General features: G+C 44.0%; 1 protein-coding gene across 1 annotated transcript; it reads right to left on the bottom strand.

Annotated features, from left to right (window-relative positions):
- Positions 1–1,123: 1,123 nt before the first annotated feature.
- On the bottom strand, positions 1,124–26,239 carry LOC308218974 (cystathionine beta-synthase-like; the record flags this gene model as incomplete). The annotated part of the gene is made up of 18 exons (XM_080613514.1): positions 1,124–2,076; positions 3,742–3,826; positions 5,838–5,867; positions 6,584–6,692; positions 7,427–7,561; positions 8,267–8,341; positions 9,173–9,278; positions 9,474–9,558; positions 10,221–10,346; positions 11,210–11,301; positions 12,553–12,622; positions 13,159–13,293; positions 14,573–14,652; positions 16,468–16,602; positions 17,319–17,425; positions 18,021–18,232; positions 25,490–26,054; positions 26,235–26,239. The coding sequence occupies 18 exons, from the start codon at positions 26,237–26,239 to the stop codon at positions 1,967–1,969; spliced, it is 2,262 nt and encodes a 753-aa protein (XP_080469640.1). The 3' UTR covers positions 1,124–1,966.
- Positions 26,240–27,837: the final 1,598 nt, after the last annotated feature.

The following is a 27,837-nucleotide window of genomic DNA, read 5'->3' on the forward strand; positions in this document are numbered from 1 at the left end:
CTTCATTAATAGCCCTAATCTGAAGGGACAGTCAATGCCAAAGGAAATAAACTGAACAAGAGCAGGATAAACTTCGCATTTAGCTGCATGGCATTAAAGAGCTAGCAGAAATCAGTCTGAGGCTTTGTATTATTATAACAAAGTTCTTAACTTTCACAAATTTAAGGTGAGATAGAAACAGCTAGAAAACAAACAAGGCTGTCACACTGCTGGCAGGCAGGCACGGTCACTGGTGTCACTTCTTTGGCTTTGAGCTCTTGCCTCCCTCCTCCAGCCCAGCAAAACTGCAAAGGCTCTGCTTGATGCTCTTTGCTCAGAACCAACATGGGACAGGATGGCTTCTGCCACCTCTCTCCTCTGAGCACATGCTTCCAAAATGTACAGCAAATTTCACTGCCACATGGAAGCCAGCAAGGTAGAAAGGAATCTATATATACAGGAGGTAGTAATTGTGATTTTTAAATAACCATTTTGTTTTCTCTTAGCTAACTTACAACTCCCTTCAGCTTTAACAAAACCAAAAAACCACAAGAATACCCAACACACACAAAAAGAACCCAAACCCAACAACTTTGCTATCCTAACAGCAACAGCCCCAGCCTAAATAGTATTTTTTTTACTTCAGTGAAGAGACAAGCTAAAAAAAAAATGTCACCCTTGCTGGTCGAAATATTTATTCTTGGCAAGAGGCCAGTCAGAAAATGATCAGAGTAGTCTTTAATGAAGATGAGGAACCACTACTTTCCTCCTGTAACCATAGGGTGATTCCACTCAGCAGCAGTAGGTAGCCTGAGCACAGCACTGCAGGGATGTGGCTGCTAGTGCCAAACTGTGCCAAGGCTACACAAGTCAAACATTACTGAAGGATCCAGAGTTACAGAAGTTGGCCAAAATTGTAGCTGCACACACCTACTGTGCATAACTGTTGCGTACTTTTGACACTACCAGTTCACACCATGTTTTCCAGTTTTTCCCAAGCTTGGCTACAGTGAATCTGATTACTAGCAGGGCTTTTCTCCTGGAATAAGGCACTACAGCATAGGAGCACTTGAACAGGACTTGAAAGATTTTACAGCTCTTGATAGGTTACCTAACACAGGCATAAAAAGAAGCACTTTAAGATAAATAAGAAGGTGGGGAGCTAGGGGGAAGTTACTAGATGAAACAATGTGATTTTCAAAAACCTTCAGGCAAGAAGGTTGATCTTACCTTTTAATTTTTTCACTTGTGCTTACTTATCAGGATACAGCTGGAAAAAAGCAAGGTCTATCTTTGCAGTGAAAGCTGGTGCACTGCATAAAACAAAGTCACTAGTCTGTGTTTGTCACTTCAGTGCCGGGCTTCCACTCAGGTGAGTTTTACCTCAGAGCAGCTGGTTGAAACAAGTTTCAACTCCAGCCCTCAGGATTTCCTCTTTACTCTGCTGTCACCACCAAAGGGAAAACTCCCTTCTCTTCTCAACACACCCCAGTCCCATTTTTGTCTCCATGCAGGTATTATCTAACTTCAGACCCTTGCACCAAAAAAGAGAAAAAAACTAAAAATAAAAAAAAAAAAAAAAAAGTTTAGCTCTCTTGGGCCTTTGCTTCTGTAAATCTTTATTTCAACATGTTTTCTGAATCTGAAACAAGTATTGAAAAGCCAGACTTCAGACATAACAAGTAAGGAACACACCAGTTAATTTAGGCACTATTTTTACATATATATATATAGAAGTAAAAAAAAAATAAATTGTCTTGGTGAGAAATATTGTGTAACCTATTTAAGAAACAAGTCTCCAGAAGCTGTGTAATACAGCAAAACGCACTGGCTGTGTAGCTGACACCAGAACAGCTGACTGCTTATTTTCAGAATTTGAAAAAAAAGAAACACCCTAAGGACAGACCATTCTACCTCGGAAATAAACCTGATTCTTTGTTGGAGATTGCAAAATGTTCTTGAAGAGGCTCCATGCTGCTGCTTGTCTTTAGGTGGACTTTCTTTCCCGTTCTCGTGCAGTCACAAAGTTAAGCAGGTCGATGGCTGTAACGATGCCAAACACCATTTGCCGCTTGCTAGAGGAACCGTCAGTGTGATCTACACAGAAACAAAGAGGGGATTCTGGCTTTAGGAGCCACAAAACCACAAATATCCCACTTGACTTTAATGGCACTGTTTGTAAAGGCACGTGCCAAGCCATCCCAGCTCCACGTGTCAGGGCCTGTTGGTCGAGATTGTCATCACTGATGACCCTTGTACATCGAGGGGGAATGGGCACCTTGACCAACAGTCACACAGAAGTGGCAAGGATTTTCATTTCAGAAAGGCTCCTCAATAAAAAGGCTACAGAAACTGAAACTGAGGATGGGAGAAAGGATAAGGCTTAATCAGATTTATTTTTCTTGACATGAAAATTCAAACCAAATCCTCTGTTATTAAAGATATTTTCCTCATACATTAGTTTCTGTGGCTCTACTTGATACAGCTGCAAACTGATATTATCCTATTAGAACCAGAGGCCACTAGCTGAGGAATAACATTACCATCTATCTTCCTACACCACTACCAAATACGGAATTAGTATAAAAATCACAATACGTTTTTCCATTTATATCCAAATGACTTATTAACCATCTAATCATTGCTGCATTGAGAGTGCAGGTTCAAGTGATATTTCATTGTGAGCATAAGCCTTTGACCTGGGAACCAAGAGGCCAAGTGACCTTTATTTGTGGTTTAAGTTGCCGATTCCTAAAGTCTAGTTGTATTGAGATGCTTAGCCTAGTGGTATCCTCAGTTGTTCAGCCAGCTGGATTGTCCTGAATTTTTCAGTTATTCAATCTTTGTTCCACAGCAAGCTTCCAGGGAGATTATAGGTTTATGAATAGCTAGCACAGAGTCAAGGGCACATCTTTATGGAGATTATCAAGAACAACCCCAAATTTGATGTCTGTTCTTCATTTACAGTTACAACTGAGACAGGTGTCAGACAAATTTATCTGGTGAGTCTTAATACTACTTTTAGTCTAGTTTCTCAGTGCTTGTTTATTTGCAAGTTGCCCATTAGAAAGATAAACCAGGAAAAAATATTGTTCACATGTAACAGTGATATACTCTAGCATTGAATATTTATTTAGTCATTCCCAGTTCATAAAGAAGGCAGTGTAAAGAGTTTCGAGAAGGCTGACGAAAAGTGGAGTTTGGAGGAAAAACACAAAGTAAAGGGGAACAAGTTAGTTTAAACAAAATAAACAGGAATAAGAAATACTAAGCTGTCTCGCAATGGTGATGTCAATGTTGACATCCAGATCTTACCAAACTTTATGAAGTTGTAATAAAGGTTTTGCTTCAGAAAGGCAAAGAAAATGTAGTTAACCTGGGACACTCAGTGTGGTGGAACTGCTGGAAGTTGTATGACAGGAGTAGGAAGAAGCAAAGCTCAGTTGTACTGCAGGAGCTCATTCACTGGCTTACTGCTACTAACAAAGCTGCTGTACAACGGACTAGACTCAGGCATTCAGTTTTGAGCAGTAACTTGCTCCAAAAGCAGGTATATTACAGGATGTGAGGTTATTAATGGACTTAAAATTTACTCTGCAAGAATTAAAGTGCTAGTGTCTTACTAAGTGTTAGTAGCACATAGTTCCATACACAGAAAGAGAATCTGGCTTCTTCAGAACTTGTTTACACATTCACAGTTGTACTTGCTTTTTGTTACTACTCAAAGATTATCTCTTCCAAGCCACAGAACATCATACTCACATTGAATTTGCTCATGAACCACTAGAGCAAAGTGGTCAATTTCCAGGATATGAGAGAGTTTCCCCAAGCTGTCTTTCAGGTTTATCTGAGGAGAGAGTTACCAAACTTAAACAAAACAGTCCTTTATACATTAAGTATATCCCTATATACTTTATGTAGTATTAAAACAATACATCAGCATTATATACTGCTCCCATCAAACACTAACAAATCAAGGCCAACTTAAAAGATCAGTTTTCTTTGGTTTTGATTTCAAGAATACAGAACAAAAAATTAAGCACTACATGAAGTTTTTCATTCTGGTTCTGTAAACATAATGAATATACCGAACATTCTGAACATCTGAGAAATGTTAATGATGGAAGAAGGTCAAGCGTTCCATGTGTCTCATAAAAGAAGTTACCATAAAACTCATTATACTTGGTGATTCTACTCTAGCAAGACTGGGAAAAAATGAATGAATTTGTCAATCAATCATTGTGGAAGTGAATACAATCTACAAAGGAGGCAGGGAAGAGAAAAGCGCAAACAAGCCAAAACCAAGGGTAAAGATTGCTCAGCTAACACTGTATTCAGGTGCAAAGCAAGGAACTGGGAATTAAAAATTTTTAGTGAGGTCTGACATTGCTAAGGCTAGACAAGAAAGCACCTATCTTGACCTTACAGAAAGAATACAGATCCTTCTAAAATACTTAGCTAATCCCCTGCTGGAATCATTTGAAAGAATGCACAAAACTCTTCTTCCTACATGCTTTAATGTATGAAGCAGCAGCAACAGGTTCATTATCCAGGTGACTCTCCCATGTACCAGCAGCACCCACCATCTGACATACTTTCATTAAAGGGGATTAAAAGAATTTACAGCAAAGTCTTGCATCGCAGATTAAAATGCCTTTATCCTGCCATGAGCTCAGCTTGTAACTGAGAAGTAAGTGCCGCAGCATAAACAGTTGGGCTGCACTGGAACACAGAGCTCTCATCAACATACTGTAAGTTAGAAGAGATCAAAAGGACCCCCAGTAGCCTGTGTTTAAGGGACGAGCAGGCTACGGTGCATGCTGAAACACCAATCCTTAAACTTGTGAATCAAGTGAGAGTGGAGGGAAATCTGGACCTACTGCCGCATCAAGTCAACTGTCAGTCACCACCACTGAGAGACAAGCAGTTTTGTGTGCAATCATGCATGCAAAGCCTAACTTTTGAACTCAAGTTCAAAGGTCACTGAAGGGGTTGAGCCCCTTGCCATCTGATTGTGTATAATCAATAGACCTGTCTTCAGGGACAGGGTAGGCTAAAGATAACCAGGACAAGGAGCCCACAGGCAGCACTGGGACAACTATGAAGACATAAACCGGAACTAACACCTGACTCCACAAGAACAGCCCTCCTCTCCTTTAACATACAGCACTTGTTTGGATTGGCAAATTATCCTGCGGCTAGTGTTTCAAAGCCCTAGAGCTCTATTCTACTGGAGACTTTAAAAAATGTTATAACCATTACTCTTCCATTCTCAAACATCTCCACAAAATAATTGTGGTGGTCACATCAAAGAATAGCTTTGCCTTGATAGTCACAGGTTAAGCCAACCCCTTACCAGTGCAGGCTGTGGTACAGATCCTAACTGTAGCACATCAAAAGTCATTTCATGACATGATCTGTTTTCCCAATTTCACCAATAAACAAGTCAAATAAGCTTGACTAAAGTGGTAAGAAAAGCAAAATCCACAATACTTCTGATGTTATGTGCATTTAACTCTGTTGCTTAATTAAATCATCAATTCAAATGGAAAATAACCACAGAATGACACTTCTAGTTAGCATGTTAGCAATACCACCACTTTTGTGTCACTCCCCTTGTATCCTCCACCAAGGAAAAGTCAAAACTAAAGGCAAATGAAAAGGTTAAGCTGCTCTTTACTGAAGAAGCATAAGAAACTTCAAGCTGCCCGTGGAAAAAAGCCACAACCTCAGAAGTGCAGAGAATTGGCTACTGCAGCTAACACCAGTGTAGCTACAGAACTGCACACCAGCAGCCCCAGGAGCTCTTAAGGTGTCCAAGTGAGGGAGAATATGAACTAAGCAGTTTTGTTACGCACCACATTTCCACCTGATGCTTGATTATCTGTCTGGGAAGGAAAAAAATATATTTATATTTGTCAATGAAGAACTAGCATCCTTTCTCAACCTCAGGGACTTGGTAGTTTGTGGACTGAATGGAAACATTACATATACTTCCAGAATACAGCACCTCATCTAGTGTGGAACAGTGTTGAGACTAAAGCCTGGTGAAAACTACGTCAAGCATTCTGTGTTAAAAACAAAATCCTTTTCCTGCAAGAGAAGCAAAGCAACAGCAACAACACACGTATTTTAGAAGAGCACCCATACAGCTGGGAAGTTGTGGTATCTTGGCATACCACATTGGATGAACAGGTGAAAATGACTAACATCAAAATTCACATAGCTTGACAACATTAGGTTTCGGCAGCCACCTTGTGTTTCAGCAAGGCATCTGATACAAAAGGCAAACAGTTGTTTGACATCTGTCTGATACAGAAATTATTTAGAAGAGTTGTTTCAACAACTCCCTTCTCCTGGTTACGTTGCCCGATCTGTGCCAGGGTTTTGGGGGAAAGAGGAAAGGACAAGCATATTAGAAGAAAGCCTGTTGAAGTAATGGAATAGAATTATGTACAGACACAACACAAACCTGGGACCTATTGAGTAACCTAGCACATCTGTGCTCAGTAACCTTACCCAACCCGATGCCACTGTAGCGTTAGGACATGTACAGTAGTACTTTGAACCATAGAACTAGGAGTTGTAGAATATACCTGCTTACCTGTTTAAATTGGTTGTAGATTACTTTGCTGACTTCATCAGAAGGCTGAACTTTTCCAGCAAGCAGTGAAGAAAGCATGTTACCCAGGGTAACCATGCCCAAAATCACCCTGGGGAAAGAGAGAGAGAAGGAAAATCAACATAAAAGCCTCAGGTATTCCTGTAGATAAAACCATCAGCTCTCAGCCAGCCTGAAGAAGTCAGTTCAACTGCTTCATGATATAAAGCAACATTAGTGATGGTATACTTGGATTCTTTGCCTCTGCAGGAGGCAGAGTCCAGTTCTCAGAAGCTCTGGAGCCTCACACAGAAGTCAGCAGGGTGCCTGGCCCTTCTGAACCTCAGGCCCTTTGTATCTCTAGTCCTTGCAACTAGAGAGCTTCTTGCAATCCAAGAGAGCTTTCAGAAAGCACAACTTCACTCTTTTAACCCCTCATCTCTTTATAGGGGTCACTACAACATTGCACTATAATGCAGAGTTCTGAAGAAACTAGGTGAAAGCCATTGTGGAGATGGGTAGGTTTGGGGTTGTTTGTTTTAAATATGAAGTTTTGCTTTGTTAAGTTTAACAGCTATTATAAGAAACAATGAAAATATCTTGCAGAAACACAGTAAGTATATCATAATAATCCTTAGAAGCTTATTATGTAGGACAGTCCAGGCATGACAACATATTAAGGTCAGCATTGGTGTGTTTAAGGTAGCATTTCTGAATTGTGTTACTGTAACTTAAGAAAGATGAGTGACAGGATATTATACTTCTTGTAACCACTTAGAAGACATCTGTTGGGACCTGGTGAGGGAAGTGATACATATAGATGAATAATGATATATGTGGACATACCCAGATTCATCAACAACTGGTACCTGGTCGAATCCCTTCTCCCGCAGAATTTCAATAGTCTTTGCACAGGTAACAGTTGGAAGCACAGTAAGGGGAGCAGAGAGGCTTAGTTCCTGAACACTGATGTTCCACCACCTGGGGATGAAATAAAAGCCAAACCCACACAAGTCTTACGGAGAGAACAAAACCAGTTATCCACATACAGTGGCCTTCAACACTACAGGGATGACAAAAGGCTGCAGGGAAGAGTCAGGATTCAGCCAGAGCCAGCCAATCTTCAAGGCTCTCAAGTTTTCTCCCCAGTATCAGAAAGTCACTGCAGTGTGAGAAGGCTGTAAGACCAAAAGTTTTTTCCTCATTTCGTCTACTTCCTAAGATTACAGATAGTTGGTGGAGAGTACTGATCTCCCTTGTTTCATTATTTATCCCTTAAACAGAAAATTTTGTGATCCTACTCCAAGAGCCAGCCATCTTTACAGTCATTATAGGTACCAATTTAGGGAAGATCCCCTTCCACTTACGTAGACTCACAGCGCTTTGCACTCAAGAACGCTGATCTCAGAAGGGCTCTCTGTGAACTACTTTTTTGTTTCAGTTACAACCCTTTTCATGAAAAAAAATCATCAAGTGCCAAGTTTTCCTTTGCTGCCATGCAACTCAAAAAAGGACATCAAATAATTTAAGCAAATCTGATTAATAGCCGCAATTATGCATCAACACAATAGCATGAAATATTAGCTAAATCAAAGGTAGTGTAAATTGAAATAGCTTTAAATTAGCAACTGCCATGAAGTCAACTGAATAGACTCATGAAAATCCAAATGGATCTGACATGCTTACCAAGGTTTTTTGCCAAGGTCCTCTTCTTTCATGAACCCTTTCTGAATCATCCATTTGTCACTCAAGAACTTGGACCTGGAAAGTATCAAGAAGTGAAAAGCTCACTAGCAGGCTAAACATCTGACAGCAAACTTAATATTATAACAGAGACAACTGTTTTCAGCTCACTACCACTAACAACTAGAGCATAATGGAAAATATATTGCCATTTGCCTTGCAACACTATGGGACACTGACCCACCCAGCCAGGGACATTGAGAAGAAAAAGGAAAACCATAGGAAACAGTTTCAAGTACATGAGTCTCTTGCAATATGATAGACACACAGCCTGGAATGGTGAAGTGCCAAACTGTACTCAGGCAAGGTCTATCTTAGTTTCTAGTTGTCTAGTGTTGTGTTGGATGCAACAGAAGTCAGGAAACACAACTAAACCCACCATGTTTTGGGATATGTTTCAGTGTGGTAGAACAGAAACTTCCTGGCACAGCTCAAAGTCCTCACGCTTCTGCGTGTAAACTCTCTCCAACACTGGCTGCTGCCAGAATAGTGCTGTGTTCTGCTGTGGACACATGCAGAGAGAGCAGACAGCCTTACAGGGACCCTTCCAGTAATGGGATAATACCCATGGTAAACAGTGAAAGCAAGCTTTTTCCTGTGATAGATCCTATCCAGTGATGGTTATATACTGAAGTCAGACACAAGGAGTGGCTCAGCTTTCAGAGGCCTAAGCTCATTTCTACTTCTTGTCAGATCCTTTCTAGATACCTCAGAAGTTGTGTCCCAGACACATTCCTTGCTTGAGTAACTGGGTACTGTAAAAAATATGTATTCAACTTGCCACTGCTGTAAGGAGGTCTGAAGGACTGCTTCACCCTTTTCCCAGAATGAAAGCAAGAAGGTTCTTACATATAGTTCCTGATAGAGTCAGGGAGGATAACAACACATTTCTGACCTTCCTTCAGCTCTTTGGCTGCCTTCACAGCTACAGACATGGCACTGCCTGAGCTGCCACCTGTCAAAATGCAGATCAGAAACAAAACTGTCAAACTGCAAGTGAAATGAGAAAGCATGAGAAGAAGAGAGACCACAGAGGAGCCCAGGGTGAGGAAGACAGCCTCTGAAGTGGCAGGAGGTCTGCTTGACCTGCACAGGGCTTCAGCCTCCCACACTATTCAGAGAAACTCAACGGATTCGCATCTGCTCTTACCACACAGCAGTCCTTCCTCTCGGATCAGCATGCGTGCTAAAGCAAACGACTCCTCATCGTTGCTTTTGTACCACTGGTCCACTGTCTGGGAAGGAGCAGGAAGACAGAAACAAGGGTATATTTAAACGAGGAAGACTAGGGGAGCTACACAACTAGTGTGAATTCAACTCATCCTCTTTGAGGTAACAGCTGCCCAACTGAGCCCTACCCATGTGCCTGGGTTTCCATCCTCCAAATGCCAAGTGGCTTTTTTTGCCAAGGCAAGACGATCACATTAACACAACAGATTCCTTATTGAAACCTCGCTGTGAGAACAGGCTGTGGTGAGACAGACACAAAGAGCATCAGTTTCCTCCCATCTTGGAGGGCTTCCCAGGAACACAAGCACTGCTCACAACAGTCATACCACTTTTGGCCAGGAAGGGTTGGGGTAATCTGTTGGTTGGTTCTGGCTTGGGGTTTTGGTTTTTTTTTTAATTGATTGACTGGGCTGGGTTTAAAGAAAAAAAAGAAAGGTTCTGTGATCTAGGAAAATGTTATCTGCTCGCAGCATTTGTAAACTAATGTGGCCATTGCAGAAACTTTCCAAGGACTCCTTTTGCTGATGGAAAGACAGGAATAGTTCCGTCTGCTAGCCCTCACCTTTCAGCTCAAAGAAATATTTCCCCAAGTTTTATTTCCACCTTTCACCTCACTTCTGCATCCCAACAGAGGATGAAAGTCAGTAAACCAAGAAGCGTGACTTACAGATCTATCCAACACCGTGGGGACAAAATCATATCCAATTCCTTCCACTTCATACATTGTCTTGTCAGTCTTGTTCAGTTCTTCTGGTGTAGCAAGGATGGAGCCTTCAGGATCAACACCTATAATCTGAAGAAGCAGTTTTCACTTTGGCTACTATGATACACTGCTTTTGAGAGCACAGCTATTTACTGATGAGCACTGGCTTCTTTACAGCTGTTTGTGTCACACTGGCTACACACACAGCCAAGCTTAACAGCAAGCTAGTCTCCTATTCATTTCTTCCTGGCAACATTCACCTCCCCTGTGAGCAAAATGCTTTGCTGCTTCTGGCCCCTTGGCAAACCATCCTGTCTCCTTAGGCTGTGGACACTAAGTGAGGGGCACAATCTGTTTCACATGGGTTTTGCTTGGTTTAAACAGAAGACAGGGTTTCTGTGAAACAAGACTATCCTTCACATGTCAGGCATCACTGCAGCCAATACATTTGTGACAAGTGTAAGCAGGTAAGTATTATTTTGTTTACTACTCCCTGTCTGTAGGCAAATATTCACAACTGAAACACAATACCAACTTCTGTAGGGAAATCTAACACAGCACACAGGTAGACACATAGGTTGGTGTGTACAGAGAAAATTTCACTGCGTAGAACCTGGGCAGCTCCCGACAAGTTAGTGAAGGCAGTCTGAAAGGGGACACAAAACTGCAGTACACACCAGTGAAGGAAGTTTCTCAGACACCCCATGAAGGGATCTGAGGGCAAGTTTTCATCTGCTGAGACAAACCTGAACTCTGGTCACCAGCAAGACCAACCTGTCATTATTTCAGACATCTGACAATTTTTCTTTGCTGCTTAGAACTACCTTTTAACTGAGAACATCCATGAGCTTCCCATAGAGACCCGAGGCAGGTTTGCAAGGAATGACATGGGCCAAGTGGAGCAGTTTGAAGTTCACCACACTACAGAAAAATACCTTAGGTTTGCCACTTACTTTGCAACCTGGACACTTCTCCTTTAGCTTTCTGGAGATGCCAGTAATAGTGCCTCCTGTGCCAGCCGTAGCCACTAGCATGTCTACTTTTCCTGTTTAAGGATAGAAAGCAGTTGTAAAATCTCCCCCAGAATCACAGAACCATATTGTGGCTCGGGCTGGAAAGTATCTTAAAGACCATGTAGTTCCAATCCCCCTGCCATGGGCCAGATTGCTCAAAGCCCCATCCAACCTTGAACACTTCCAGGGAAGAATGAGGGATTAAAAACCCACTTACCCCAAGTACGGACTTTCTTCAATGAAATGCAAAAAGTGTCAGAAAAGGCTCTTTGTTCCCCAAGAGCTGTTATGAGACCTAGCTTGAGACCACCTTGTTCAATCCTTATTTACTTCAGCAATGGTTTTGAAATGTCCATTCAGTGACCTGGCAAGGCACCAATTTGTGGTACTCTGGACACAGATGGAGGTGGCTCATAGAGCAGACACCTGTAGTTTTACTGTTACTGTATTTGCCGACACAGATAATTAGTTTTCTAACTTAAGATGGGCAGCCCATTATATTAGTTAATTTACTGAATGAGTGCCAAGAGCATGGGATAGGCAGCATTTTAGAGAACTGTTAACACAACCACTCTTTCATTTTCACGTGATAAATACTGGTTTGGTCATTGTCATGAGCACTATTTTATAAGGCAGATCTCTAGCCTCTTACATTACTTGATTCTACTGCCTATAGCAAATGCCTACATGGCAGGCTGCAACCTATTCATCCCACTGAATGTCTTCAACAGCTCTCAAGCCAATTCCTCAGCCGGGTATTAGCCCAGCTAAAGCTCTCTGCTGCCACACTTCAACCATCTCTGGTACTCCAACTCAGCTACCTAGAGTTAACATTGAAGTGATCGGTGCAGACTAAAAAGGTCTTACGGGTGATATCTGCAACACAGCAGTTTCTACTCCTGAGGACTCCGAAGTGAAGAAGCTTCCAGTGTGCTTGAGTATTTGGTCTGAGGCTGTACCTATGTTTGTAATTCTGAGCTGAGAAAAATGACCCTATTCATTCATGCCAGTCTGTCTGTGTTTGTTAAATAGGATAACTTCAGCATCACTGTTTTCTCCACCTGACCACAAGCAAAAGAGCCTAAAAATTGAAGCATCCTTCTTTAATGGGGAAAAGAAATCGTTACTACAACTACCCAAATAAGGTAATTCTCTAATGACACCCAGCATATGTAAGGGATTTGCCATATCAAAATCCATGCATTTCTCATCCACCTCAGCACTCATTTTCCAAGAACCTAACAATAAGAGACTACTAGGGACCCACTGAAAAGCAAGCATACCTTCACACTGCTGCAGGATCTCTTCAGCTGTGGTGTCATAGTGTGCCAGGGGGTTACTGGCATTACGGTACTATATTGAAAGACAAAATAGCCAATTAAGTAGACCAGAAAGACAAAATTCACATTGTGAGGCATTTCAAAAACATCACGAAAATTCCCCAAGACCCATGACAGCTGCATATACCCTTTCCAGATTGCTTCCTTATCTATTATCTGGACCTAGGCAGAGTGCCTGAGGTCCAACCCTCCTAAGTGACCTAATTTAAAAGTAGTTCTAAGGTGCCAGCAACAGCTAATGCCATGATCGGTCCTGTCCGTGGGACAGTTTCTCTTAGGAACATCATGACCCTTGTGCCCATTCTTCTGCAAAGGAGTGCCTATGCAGCAGCAAAACCCGTTTTGCAGTTTCTGCAAACATGGGCTCGTTGCTGCCCTCTAATGACTATAAAAACTTGCTACCCCACAGCATGGTGATTGCTCAAGTTCAGACCTCAGACATCTTTTCCTCCAGAAATACACTTCGGGTGTTGAACAGTCAGCCAAGGGCACTAAGGAGCAAGGATGCAACACCTCTTCCCATGCCATGCCCGACGCCTTGGCTCTTACCTGGTCTAGTATGTGTGCATTGGGGATTTCGTTTTTCAATCTCCATGCTACACCCACGTGAGATTCAGGAGAATCAAATCTAGCAGTAGTTGGGGTCCTCACAATCTCAGCACCCAAAGCTCTCAAGACATCCACCTGTAGCAAATAAAGGTGGTCACAACCCCAGAAAACACTCTTCCAGCACAGAGACTTCACTAGGATACAGGGGAAAGAGAACACCTCCCCTTTTGCCTGGCCTGCAATAGCCTTCTTAGGAGTTCTCCTAAACCCCAGCCTCACATCACTGAGCCATGGGTCCAAATTCTTAATGTCACTTGATCTTAAAAAAGCTTTACTGGGAAGATAGATGTCAAATTCCTGCCTCTATCCTAGGCCTGTAGGGACTATTATTACATATTGAGAAGACTTACTGAGGCAAAACACCATCTCTTCTCATGCTGGTCATGTATGTTCTGCACTCCGACAGTGCTGTCAGCCCAGTATTTTAAGTGCAAATTATGCATATATACCTCATCCTTTGGACACAGGCAGCAAAGGAAATCCTCCAAGACCCTATGCACCACTCAACTGCTACAAGGCCAAGTTGATGACACTGAGATAAGGCAAAGCCTGTCTTCAGAAAGGAGGGAGGCCTTTGGTGCTGCATACCACCAATGGCCATGCAGTACCTCTCCTTCCACAGCACATAAGAGCAAACAATAGCTATATGCCTTCAGGGGATATTGTTCTTATTTGTGATGCTGCCTTTCAGTTGGAACACTGGAAGTGTTTGAATGGAGATAAGTGGTTTTACTGACAATTTGCTGCCTCAACTATAAGTCACATGGGACCTCTTCTCTACTCTCTTCTTTTGACTGCAGATGTAGCACCCCAGGACAGGGCTTGGTCTAGAGCTAGATGTTTTGTGCTTTCCACAGTGAAGGTAAGTCGGCATTACTCAGGCACCTTTTCCTTCCCCTTTGTTGTTGTGGTGACACAACTCAGATGCTTGCCAGTACCGCTCAGTGTAACCTGAGGATCTCAACAGGCTTTCTCACAGCCTTGCTCAGCACAGTGCAGAATAGAACATTCTAAGCTCCAGCACTGCTTTCCTTCATCCTCCTTTGCTCAGTGACAGAGAGCTAACCCAGGGATATGTAGTCACTTCAATGGGCTAGGTAAATCTCAAGTTCCCTTGACATTTGTATTTAAAACAGCTATGTCAGTTTTCAAAGTGACAGTGCTGTGGGGATAGGTCTTAAAGACATTTTCTGTCCGTGGATTTCTCTGGGCTCTGGCAATAGCCCCTCAGCAGAGTTGAGAGACCAAATGCCTAAACCTTGGTTGCTAAAGGCACAGCACTCATCTGCACCAGGAGCTCTGCAAGTGCAAACCTGCTTATTTGTAAATTCTTGAAAATAAAAACAGATGTGACCTTCTCCATGCTCATTTTCTCTGGCATCACAATGATACAGCGGTAACCCTTCACTGCTGCAGCCAAGGCCAGCCCGATTCCTGCAAGCAAAGGCACGTAGAGTATTCAGTGAGGAGCAACAAAGAGCAAAACCCACAATGCTAGCTTTGGCATGCCCTGGCTTTAATCATATTTTCACCAGAGGCTTGAGTACAGTGTCTCTAGAGGTGTGGCAAAAGGAATATTTCTGGCTATTGAGAAGAACTGGATTTACAGATGTTGCTAGTTCTTTGAGGATCACAACCAACATAAAGTTTAGCCAAGGATGGGCAAACTTGACTTTTGCAAACTGTTAGCTTTAACATATGCATATCACCTTCCTCCTGTCTCAGCTACTTCATGTGGTAAAGGAATGAGCTTTAAGCTAAAGAAGACTAGCGCAATCATTTTGATACTGTCAGAAGAGAATTAGAGACCCACTTCTGCATTAAATCCCTAGTCTGCAATGGGCTGAAACTAAGTCCTTTCTGAAAAGATGTGATTTAGATGCTGTTTGTGATTGAGGCTCTAACGCACTGTCTCAACTTGCTACCACAGTGAAGTACCTTGACAGTTAGATACAGACACTTCATTTCTACTTTAAAAACCTGCACCTCCAGCCTGATTTCTGCCTTCTAGCTTGTCATTGTCTGCCTACCTGAACAGCTAAGCTCAGAACTGCATCCCCTATAGAAGAGAAGCTTACACCTGTTGTCAGATAACCTTTCTGCTGGATAAGCTAAACAGATCAAGTTAGTTGATATGGGTACCAGGCACAATGTCAACACATGCCCATGCAAATGCCTCACAGGCACTTCACCCCACACAGAGACTTGCTTGTTCAAAGCTGGCTCTGTTGCTAGGTCAGGCTGGATTGATTAGAGTTGGGGAAAAAAAAAGTAGTCTTTAACTGTTCCTGTAAGAGAAGAATAACTTACACCTCAAGTGAATTAACTAGTGGTTAAATACTGGGGGGTGAGCCCAAAGAAACTTTTCCCAGCATATTACAGATAAATAAGGATGCCAAAAAAAAAAAAAAAAAAAAAAAAAAAAAAGACAGCAAAGGCGTCACTAAGGCTGAGGTCTGAAGAGAAGCCATCCAGCACTTTCCCTCTTTCCCTTATGGTCTGTGATGAAGAAAGTATTTTGAGACCTGAACTCTACCACTTTGTAGGTTCTGTTACTCACCTGCAAATGCAAAAATTATCAAAACAGGACTTTGGCTGAGGGAGAAGTGGGATGCAGAGAGGACAAAAATATAATACATTAGCTCTCACATTAAACAAACTCAGTAGCTCTGAGCAGTTGTCTAGAGCAAAAGCCAGTTCTCTCAGGTTACTGTTTGCCCTGGTCTTTGTTTTCACATGAAAAGACAGCTTTCTGAAGTAATTGTTTTGCATCTCCTTCAGTTCTGTCTTCTTTCTATCTTTTGGGTTCTGTGGCAAGGAGAATCATGTAAAACCTATAGACCAGAAAGAGGGATACCATAGTATAACCTCAGAAGGGAAAGATCCAGATCCACACCAGCCTTTTGGTGCTTTTTTCCCCAATAATTTCAGTCAGACTTTAATTTCTGAATAGGGCTGAAATATCCTAGTGAATCTGGGCTAACACTTCTTTTATTTTAAAGCAAAGAGCCCCTGCGAATTGAGCAGGCCTCCTTCCCACCTGCATAGTCTGGTCAGCATAGGACATTGCAGAACTGTTCTTTGTGTGAGATGGAAGAGACACTGCTCCCTACACCATGCAAGCAGGAAGAGATCCTCTTTCTTCCGTGCACAGCCAGCCTCCATGCTCCAACCTCAAGTCTCGCCTTTTCCAGGAAAACTATCACAGCATTTTCCCCCACACTTTGCTAAGATCTCTCCATTCCCTACCTGTGTTTCCGGAGGTTGGCTCTATGATTGTGTCCCCAGGCTTCAAGATCCCAGCCTTCTCAGCATCCTCTACCATCCTCAGGCTGACGCGGTCCTTTACACTGCCCCCAGCATTGAAGAACTCACATTTTGCCACTGGAAACAAAGAAACCAAGCAGAGTTCTTAAACAGCAGTAATCTGCTAAATAGACTGTTTATGCCTAAAATATCTGCAAGAGCAACAATGTTAACATGTCTGTCCAACATGTCACCTCCCTGCTTCACACCACCAGAGATGGGGATTCAGTTCACAGCATCTCCACTGTTATGGGTCACAACAACATGGCAAGTTTGGTACTTGATGCCGGCCCCAGAAGCCAAGCCACTCATATTTTGTCAATCTTCTCAAAATATGACCTCTCCTTTAAACTTTACTCTTTATTACAGTCAAGTCAATTAAGATAAAAAGCCCCTTGGCTCTTCTAGTGCAATAGCATGGGGGAAGAGAATTCTACCAACACACCTTACCTCTTCCCCTGTACATTCTTCAGCCAAAGATTTTCTGATCAAACTGGAAGTTTCTCCCCTTGTTCAGCCTGCACTTCCATTTCAGTACTCCCAGCATTAATCCTTTCAGTGGTGTTAAACACCATCTTTCAGGATTCTGATCAGAGCCTTCAGATATCTCCAGCATAGCTGGGGTTTAAATAAACAAAACAGCAAACCGTTCACCGACAGTTTCATTACTTTGTTTTCTGTGATCTTCTGCGATAACTGGAGATATGTATTTTGCACACACTGATGAATACTCTGAATATGAGAAGCAGCCATAAACTTCATACATTTGATTTTCTGCCTTCAGCAGTACTCACAGAGTTCACACTTGAGGCCATACTGCTTCCCAATCTTGTTGATTTGCACCAAAGGTGTATTGCCAACTTTATCCAAGATGCTTGGCAGGATTTTTAGAGGCTCTGGCCTGGTACACATACAAACAAAGTCAGTTTATTCACAAAAGGAGCCACAGGCAGGTCACACAAAAATAACACAGCACTTTCTATGCTTTTTCAACCATCCTTCTCACTCCCTCCCTTTCATGCAGGTTAATTTTTGTAGATATTTTAGTTTAAAATGATGTCCATTGAATACAAATTCACAAAACATCCAGCCCTTGATCCAAAACAAGGATTAACCAGACATCAAGCCAACTGCTGAGGCAAGAATTAAGTGCTCTGTACTTCCTCCTGGCATGAAATAGCTTAACACTGCTCAGAGGCAACTATTTTACAAGCAAAAGGCATTAACAGTGCAATCTTTCATCAAGTCAGGGACCTGCTTGCCAGGTTACTTAAAATAATGCAGTTTAGTCCATGTAGGCTTACATTTTTGGTGCAAGGCCCCTTGTATGCTTAATCTGAATTCTTAGCTTTGCTTATACATGGAAATTAGAAGCACTAGCATACAGGCTAAACAGCATCAATTTAAATCAGTCATCTTTTTGTTAAATCCACATAGCTCTGAGGGGTCCTGGATTAGTGATGCACTCAAAATTAGCAACTATATATAATACGTACAGAGTAGTATGACGATGGGGTGAGGCAGAGAGGGGTTTCCCCAGCTTCCATGTACATTTGCTGGGTGTATCAGGGCGGATCCACTCCCTTTCCTTCTCACTAGCTTTGCAGTTCCCATTGTTCCTCTCACCAGAGACACAGTTTTTGCCAGGTGCATGAGGGCATGAATTTGTATCTGGCTTCTCCTGGGGAGGAACCATAGGCATTTCATCCTTGGGGAGGGGGAAAAAATTAAATAAAATAAAAGAGCGGGACAGTAATTCATACGCCTTGCTGTAACAAGGTCAGAGCATCCTTTGAGGTTATCAAAATTACTTAAGTTCTGCACCACAGAACCCCCATTCACATCACTGGCCCCCCTAAAATTATTTTTAATCATTTTACTAATAAGGAGTCCTTATTCTTGTCTCTGTCCCTTCACCACCATATCTCCTGCCAGCCTAGTGTTTCAGCATGCAGTATTTCTGAGGGAAGCCTGAACAGCAACTACCCTAGTGGCAGTTTTCAGGAGAACAGTATCGCCTATAAGCAAAAATGGGCAATGGCAACAAGTAGCTTTTAACACCCAAGAATAGGTACTGCCACACCCTAACTAACTAACTACTGCTAACACCCAAGAATAGGTACAGGAGATCCTGCCACTAGTACCCAAGACCCAGGTAGTAGGGGAGAAAACATAGTATGTCTCAGTTACAGGAATCAAGTGCCCCAGTCTTGGTTTTCCTTTATATGAAAAAGGTCAAAACAAATGGGTATTTTCACGGTCAGTTGATGTTTCCATCATACTGTGAAGATGGGAAAGCATTTCAGCATAGTTTTGCTTTGCTAAATCCTTATTGTCAAAACAAGAACCTTACCCTGCAACACTGAGCGCAAAAGCTCTATACAGTGCTCTACGTGAAGATATCTTAAACACACTGAAGCATATGCTTACTGTAACTACCCTCCATAAATCTCAAGAAAACAGGACCAGCCTCATGGGAGACACCCCTCCCACACTGAAAAGCAGCTCTTTGAAATAAAACCTCCCCACTCCAAGCAGAAAGGAACACAGGAAGGCTACTTGGTGGCTAATTAGACAATGGTGCCAGAAGATCCTGCATTGCTCCTTGTGGTCATGAAGAACTTTTCCGGAAAGGCCTCTGGTTTCAATAGCACCTACCTCCAGAGCATTCCAGAAAAGGAGAAAAAAAAAAAAAAAACAAACCAAAACCAACATAGCAAACCAAAAAAAAAAAAAGGCACAAAACAAACGCAAAACCCATACCAAACAAACAAACATTGAAATCCCTCTGGGGATTTCACTTTCCCAAATTCTGGAGACAGAAAGAATATTCCCCAGAAAACAAAATTCCCCAGAAACCAGTGAGTACCTTAGACAGAACAAAGGGCCTTTCAAACATCAACTTCTCCATGTTCTTTGGTGAAGGTGACAGCACAGTAGACTGGACTTTCTTCAGAAGACTGATGGGTCACGAGACTGGAACCCTCTTTAAAGCTGCAGATCATGCAAGTTAGGGAAAAAACAGAACAAAACCAATCAGGAAAGAGTCTCTCCTAGGGGCAAAACACACCTTTTGCTTTCTTAGGAAAAAAAAGCAGCTGAAAACAAAGTAAAAGTGACCTGTAGAAACAACATTAAAAAACATAAAAATCATGCAGCAGAGGTATTGCACAAGAGCAATGGAGGGTCTCCTGACTCTGCTCTTCCCACATTACCTCATCTTCCCTCTGCCTTGCCCTCTATAGTTCAGATCCAGGGAAGTAAGCAAAAACAAAATCTGTATTGGACTGACTGCAATTCCATAAGCTTGAAAGCTACATAAAGCAATAGCAAATACTCCAGTTCATATGATATGTACTTCTAAGAGACATCAAGGGTGAAAGGGCTTTGTGGTGCTATCACCAAAAGACCCTGTACACATCTTAGGAAACCCCTTCACACAGAAACAATTTCAGAGGCCTCTCTACCCTTGAGAAGACCAAAATCTCACAAGTTCCTATCCAAACTGAGTTATTGTTGCACACACAAACATAGTGATGTTGGATATAACACAAACAGCAAACACTCCAACCAAAAGAAAGCAAGGAAATCTTCTATCAGGCTTCTTGTTTCAGAAATTAGCAAATATAAAATGCAAGCAGTGATTTCATTTCTCCTACCCTAGCCAGTTCATACAGCCTGCCTGCTTCCTTTCCATTGAAGACAAAGACCTGGCTGAAGACTTGGAAAATGTAGTGTTTTTTCCCCAATATTCGTTTTTCTCATCACCCTTTTGCAGCAAGATTCAGCTTTTTCCATTGCTGAATTACACTAGGCCTGGGAACGGTCCCTCCTTCTTCCATCTTCTGACAAGTGTACACAAACCAGGCACAGCTTAGATCAGACAGAGTTGATGGTCTGGTGATACACTTAAAAAAGAAAATAGAATCTGAATCACAGGATCAGTGAACTTCAGCATTTGATCCTGCAAGTTAATATGCACCAGTAACCACTACTACCTTATGCGCACCAATTCCTTTCTTCCATGCTGATTTGAAGAAAACTACTAAGGCATTTAAATTGCCCTCCTTTAGGAACAAAAAGCCTTTGAAAGTGCCAACTTTCCCAGCTAAGGCTTAAAATAATTCTCCTTCAAGATACAGAGGCTTCCAGACCACCAAAAATGATACAATTCTACTTTATTTAGGTTAATACATGCCTAAAAGCCAAGATGGACTACATCCTGACCTAGACTACTGACCAGGACTAGACTGGGAGACATCAGTCCAAGAAAACTAACATTCCATGAATACTTGTTCTTGGAATGCGGCTTTCCAAATGCTGCCTTGTGAAGGATTCCCTCTGAACTGGGCAAGACAAGACAATACCATCTCACTCTCACTTCCCCTATTGTAAGGCAAAACCTCCACAATCCACTAACAACACCCTCCACCTCTTGAACCACGAACAGCAGAAACAGGAAAAGCTGTATTTATTGCCTTCAACTGAGCTGTGAGATTCTCTCATGCTTAGAATGGCAATAAAAAGCTTCAGCAATGGGGCTAGAATTCTGAACAAAAGTGAGGAGAGAGGAAAAAAGCTACCACAGGCATTGACAACAAAAATCCTGGCCCAAAATGCTAACATTAAGCAACATCATCCATTGGAAGTAACACAAGCTTCTATTCAAGAAATCCTTTCAAATCATTTTATTAGGCATTACTTTAAATAACCCCATACCCATCCAGCATAAAATAAACAGGTAAACTGTACATTCATTAAGCCAAATTCTAATCATGCTAGTCTATAGTCAGTCCCAGCTATGATTACGTTGACCAGCTATGGTCAACCTAATATCTTATGGTTTTGAAGAAGGGCAAACTCCTAGGACAGACTTCATTGTTCTACAAGGGGAATTCTCACTACAGCAGTCAACAGAGACAGAAAAGCATCTGCAATGGCTTAGAGTTACACCTAAGAAACAGGTCAGGAGCCCAAGAGTGACCTGTCATGTTCAGGACCAACAGGAAGACTTCAGATTCCAGTTCCTTCAGTGCTACTGATGAGATTCCTGACACCACCCAGAACATCCAGCTGGTGCTTACTTACAGCCCTAAATGATATAACTTCAGCAGATAAGGAGGCAGAGGTAGCCAGCCTAGGACATCCGTATTCCCCCTCATGATCCTGCTCACAGGCCTAAATCAGGCCATAGGAAGCTGGTGCATTTTTCTACTGGGGAGAACTTTGGGGAACAAAAGAAATGGGGTGATCAGAAATCACTAAAACAGAAGTTGACAGCAACTTCTTTGCTAGCCTCACCCTCTCCTCAGTCTTTCTTCTGGAGATACAGACTGGGGAGACAGGACCGAAGAATGGCAATTCTGCTTTTCTAACTGCAATGAGTGCCGCTCCAAAGAGTTTGAGGGAGATAAGCTGCAGGAAGAGTTGCCCATTTTCAGGAAATAAATTCCGCTAGCCTGAATTTAAGTTTGCTGTAAAAAGGAACACTCCCATAGCTAGCTGGGGGTGTGGGCAGAGTCTAACTAGAAAAGCCTGACTAACTTTTGGCATTAAATCTGATTTTTCTGCCTCATGCTCTGCAGAGAGAATTCACAGATCCATTTAAACCTAAGTCACAAAGAGGATTGAGACTTAGACGGAGATATGGCATCCAGAAAGCCTCATGGGCAAGGCTCACATCTCCGGATCCATCCCCACAGTGAACCCAAGACCTAAACAATTTTTCAACTCCTATAGAGCACGACTGAAGGCCAGTGAGTGAAATTAATCTTCAAACTGCCTGAGTTGAACTCACACCATAGATATGTTAGGTTTCTAAGGCTGCTTACAGTGTATGTCAGCACTAATGTAGGTATTTGAAGAGTATCATGCATGCAAGAATCTAATTAACTTAAGTCTTGTCTGAAGCAGACATGAAGCTATCTAAAACGCACATGTAAAAGATGAATCAGAGAGATGCCCCAAGGGCTGACAGCTCAGCAAGAGAGGAGATTATGTTGCATTTTGCTGTGGCCTGCGAATGGGAAACTTTGATGTTAAGCAGGTACTTTACTGTGTGAACAAGCAAACCACTACAAACCAGTTATTCTGCTCACTCTGAGTATCACAGAATCTTAGAGAGCTTTAGGGTCTTTACAGGTTACCAGATGAAGCAGTACCCATCCAGCCTTTGGAAGCTGCTCAGAAACACCATAGTTATAAGTGATTCAGGAGACAGCAGACATTTGGGTTTTTTTGTTTGGTTTGTTGGTTGGGTTTTTGTGAGAGTGTGTAGTGTGTCCATTCCCTGCTAATTCCTCAGTGCAAGGCAGCTCCTGTGTCAGGAGGCATCAAGTGACCCAAAGTAACCAGGTTATTAATTAACACTGTGGCTCTAGGAAGAGATCCTTCAAGAACTGAAAGTCTTATTTCCATTTTCTTCTACAGAGCTGATGAGGGAAGCTGTGCATGCAGCCCTAACACAGGTGTCTTCTGACATCCCCACTTTCTGAGCTCATTTCAAACCTGTCTGGACTCACCTGGTAAGTCTTCTAAGTGAAGACTGATGTCTCCAAGGAGCAAAACAGCATTAAAGAACAGAGAATACCTTATCTGCATTTTTACCTGCTGCAGTCAGAAGCTTTCTTTCTTTCCCTGCTTCCAAGTCCTTCTCTTTAGTCAGCACAAAGATGGACCAACACTACAGCCTGACCAGTGCACCTGATCTGCCAAGTTCACCAAGTAGAGGGAGAGAAGCATTACAGGTAGGGTAAGAGAGGCTCAGAGATTGAACAAGTTGCCCATCATGACAAAAGAGTGAGTTGGAGCTCTTCTCTCAATTTCTGATCAGGACTATGAAATAGATGGAAGAACAGCTCCCCTTCCCCACCATTACATTGCCCCACTGCAAGGCATAAGATCTTCTGTTAGCCTGGGGATCTCCGATCAACTCAGGGACCTCTCATAAAGGCTGGCAGAGAACCACTAGTCACCACTGCCTGGGCAGGAAGCCAGCTTTTTGGCCCATGCATGTTTCATAGGTAGGACCAACTGACACCCACTCTGGCTACATCTGCAGAGCTTTTGGTAGGCATCCACGGTGCAACCAAGAGCACGGTACACCCTGCTGTCTGCCCAGTTCCTTTGGGTGTCACATGCAGACAGCAGGTACCTGCCAATAGCCAGAGGCCAGCCTATCCTGGCAGCTGCCAGCTCCAGAGTGACACACCTGAGCCAGCATGTATGCTCCAGGAAGCTGGTCCCCCATGACCCTGGCTACCAACCACAACTTTGAGAAGTACTGCTCCAGCTCCCGGAAAGCAGGCTGATTAACTCGCACGCAGAGAGGCCACGATAGGGTACTAAAGAGCTACCAGCTATTATCAGAAAGGATGATCGGTCCAAACACTGTAAGTACTGGACCTAACCTAGCACCCTAAACCATACTTCATCAGTAGTGATCTCACTAAAGCCATTCTCCTGCCAAGAAATGCCAGGCTCTGGGCGGTCTCAGTTTCCCAGTAAATACCTTTCTCCCCTCACATAAAATCCCAGATTTTGCCTATTCCCATTCTCTGAGATTTCCCTCCCTTCTGCAGCACATGTTTTGCAGAATGCGGGGCTCTCATGCCTCAAATCAGCAAACAGACTTGTTAAAAGGGTAAAAAGTCTAAGAAACCTTGCTGGTATCTGAAGGGGGCCTATAAGAATGCTGAGGAGGGACTCTTCATTGGGGACTGTAGTGATAGGACAAGGGGTAACGGGTTAAAACTTAAATAGGGGAAGTTTAGATTGGATACAAGGAGGAAGTTCTTTACTGTGAGGGTGGTGAAGCACTGGAATGGGTTGCCCAAAGAAGTTGTGAATGCTCCATCCCTGGTGTGTTCAAGGCCAGGTTGGACAGAGCCTTGGGTGACATGGTTTAGTGTGAGGTGTCCCTGCCCATGGCAGGGGGGTTGTAACTTGATGATCTTAAGGTCCTTTCCAACCCTAACTATTCTATGATTCTATGATTAGGGCCCAGCACTCCAAACCTCCATGGTCAAAGGCTTCAGGATTAGGGAGATATACAGAAGACTAGTTACTCAAACATGAACAAGAGAAGAACCACTTGCTTTTCAAGTAGTGGCTCATTCAATAGTATGCCAGCAGCATTACTAATGCTTTTATTGGAGTTGCTCTCTCAGGTTTTAGTCAAGTTCAGACCCTTCCCAACGGGGGAAGGGCAATATATGAAATAAAACGTTAAGAAAACAAGCTTCTTGGTCCACTGCATTAGCCAGACTTGACAAGAAAACATTGCCAAGAGACGCTCACATAAACAATGGATGACAGGCCAAGAACAGCTGAATCATTGAACGGTTTGGGTTGGAAGGAACCTTCAAAGGCCATCTAGTCCAACCTCCCTGCAATAAGCAGGCACATCTCCAACTAGAACACGTTGCCCACAACCACATCCAGCCTGGCCTTGAATGTCTCCAGAGGTGGCACATCTACCACCTCCCTGGGCAACCTGCGCCAGTAGAAGAGCTGGGGCCAAACCCAGAGAAGACAAACAAAAGGCACACCGTCACCTCGCAAGTCCGTCTGCGAAGCCGAAAGCCGATCTTTCCTCCTCCCGCTCCCTGCTGGGCGGAGGCATTCCGCAGACACCCTCCGGCCTGCCCAGGGCATCCCCAGGGCCGGTACCCTAGCGGTTCCCCCAGCAGGCACGCCGGCACCAGCGCTGGCTCCAGGGCTCCGCTTGCCCAGCACGGCTCCAAGCTGCCCATCCCTACCTCTTTCATCAAGTACAAAGAGAAACCGCGCAGCAGGACCGCACCCACCCCGCAAGCCCGCAGCCCACCATCCTTCCCTGCCGCCCCAGGGAAGCACTCCTGAAGCAGCGCTCCCCTCAAAGTGATCGTTTAACGGCCGGCGCAGCGTGGCGCAGCCCGCCTCAAGCGCAAGGATGATGCCCAGGGCGGCGGGGAGGGGGACCCACCCGCCTCCCGCCTTCCCCCTCCCTCTCCCCACAAGGGGCCACAACCTCACCCACGGGTGGTCCACAGGACGGCAGCGACAACCCGCGCTGCGAGAGAGCGGCGAGAGGAGGAGGAGGAGGAGGAGGAGGAGATGGAGGAAGAGCCCGCGTGTCCCGGCTCTGCCCCGCCCACCGAGGGCGAGAGCGGGAGCGCACACGGCGATTGGCAGCCACGGGGGCGTCGGCGAGCCAGAGACAGCCAATGGGGAGGTGGCGCGGGGCCACGGGGCACTGCTTCCTAGAGGAGGGGTAGTGCCCTGGCCGTGCCTGGTCGGGTTGAGGGTTCCCGGCGGTGCCCAGCCTGGAGCTCTGCGGGGAAACCGGGGGCAAAAGGGCTGGGCTTCCCCAGAACGGGCTTCGCGGGGACACGTTGAGGTCGCTGCTGGCGTCGTGGGGTGCGGGCCCGAGGGGGCGTGCCCAGGCCCCGACCTTGGAAGGCCCATGGGCACCGGCCGCCGGGAGGTAGGGTGATGTAAGCCGCTGGTCGTTCCCGAGCACTGCTTGTGCTACCGGCTGCTTGTATAATCTGTGGATAAAAAACCGAAACCCATGCAGGTTTCACAAAAAAAATAGGTATTTGTTCTTAGAATTATGGCTTTCCAAAAGCTGCCTTGTGGAGGATTCCCTCTGAACTGGGCAAGACAAGACAATACCATCTCACTCTCACTTCCCCTATTGTAAGGCAAAACCTCCACAATCCACTAACAACATCCTCCGCCTCTTGAACTACGAACAGCAGAAACAGGAAAAGCTGTATTTATTGCCTTCAACTGAGCTGTGAGATTCTCTCATGTTTAGAATGGTAATAAAAAGCTTCAGTAACGGCACTACAACTCTGAACAAAAGTGAGGAGAAAGACAAAAAAGCTACCACAAGCATTGCCGAAAAAAAATCCTGTCCCCACATGCTAACCTTAAGCAACACCATTATACTTGTATAATTTGGCAGAAAAACACCAAAACCATACCCGCTACAGAGGAGCAGCTGTGAGGGGAGTTCCACAGCTGGGTCTGCAGCTCTAGCACCTGAACCCCCTGTGAGGGCCTCTGGGTTGGACCTTGTGCTGCCAGCACTGCAGGCTGCCCCAGCCTGTCCAGGTTGGCATCAATGGGTAAAAAAGGCCCAGACATCTCTCAGGCTCAGGTCAAAGCCTGTAAATATACAGCCTGGTGCATAGAGGAGCTGGTGAATCCCACAGCTGGGAGCTGCAGGCTTGAAATGGTGCCATGGAAAGTAAGTACAAGTGTCCCACTGAAACAAACCCACACTGGTCATTTGGACCTGCTTGAGCAAGTCCAGAGGAGGCCACAAAGATGATCAGAGGGCTGCAGCACCTCTGCTATGGAGACAGGCTGAGAAAGCTGGGCTTGTTCAGCCTGGAGAAGAGAAGGCTCTGGGGAGACCTTAGAGCAGCTTCCAGTGCCTAAAGGGGGCTTTACAAGAAATCTGGAGAGGGACTTTTTACAAGGGCATGTAGTGGTAGGACAAGAGGCAACGGCTTTAAACTGAAAGAGGGTAGATTCAGATTGGACATTAGGAAGAAATTCTTTCCTGTAAGGGTGGTGAGGCCCTGGAACAAGTTGCCCAGAGAAGATGTGGTTGCCCCACACAGGAAGGTGTCCCTGGAGTTGGAACTAGGTGGTCTTAAATGTCCCTTCCAACCAATTCCATGATTCTGTGATTTCACTATCAGTAGCTGTGCCACAAATCAGGAGATGGGTTTATCCTAAAAGGTGCCAAGCTTGAAGCATGGCTCTGGAAAACACCTAAAACTTCCTCTGCTAGAAACTTGTGTTGCCTACAATTTAGCACTTGTCTGCTGATGCACTTGTTGGCACAGATGTAGCCTGTGCACTGCTTGAGATCACTGCTTGTGAAGAAGTAGCAGCCATCTTGAGCCTCATGGTGGGGCTACGTCCTAGCCAAATTGGCTTCATCTTTCCATTGGCTTCAACTATCCATTACATTAGTCCTTATGGCACCAATGCAATGGAAAGTTATTATGCTCTGATATTATTACACTTCTGATGGTGTCTGAGAATGTGATAACGAGGTATCTACCTGGGAAGTCACTCAGTATCACAACTGTTGCTCCTGCACTGCTGTGAATAGAGCTTTATGAATGCCCTCCAGCCGCTCCCTGGCTGCCACTTTGCCAGCATCACTGTAGCACTGCATCACCCACTGGGAAAGAACACATTTCAGAGGGTCTCACAGAACCAGGGTGGCATGGTTTAGTGTGGGGTGTCCCTGCCCATGGCAGGGGGGTTGGAACTAGATGATCTTAAGGTCCTTTCCAACCCTAACTA

Source organism: Psittacula echo (genome assembly GCF_963264785.1).
Source record: "Psittacula echo genome assembly, chromosome: 3".
In the NCBI taxonomy this organism is placed as follows: domain Eukaryota; kingdom Metazoa; phylum Chordata; class Aves; order Psittaciformes; family Psittacidae; genus Psittacula; species Psittacula echo.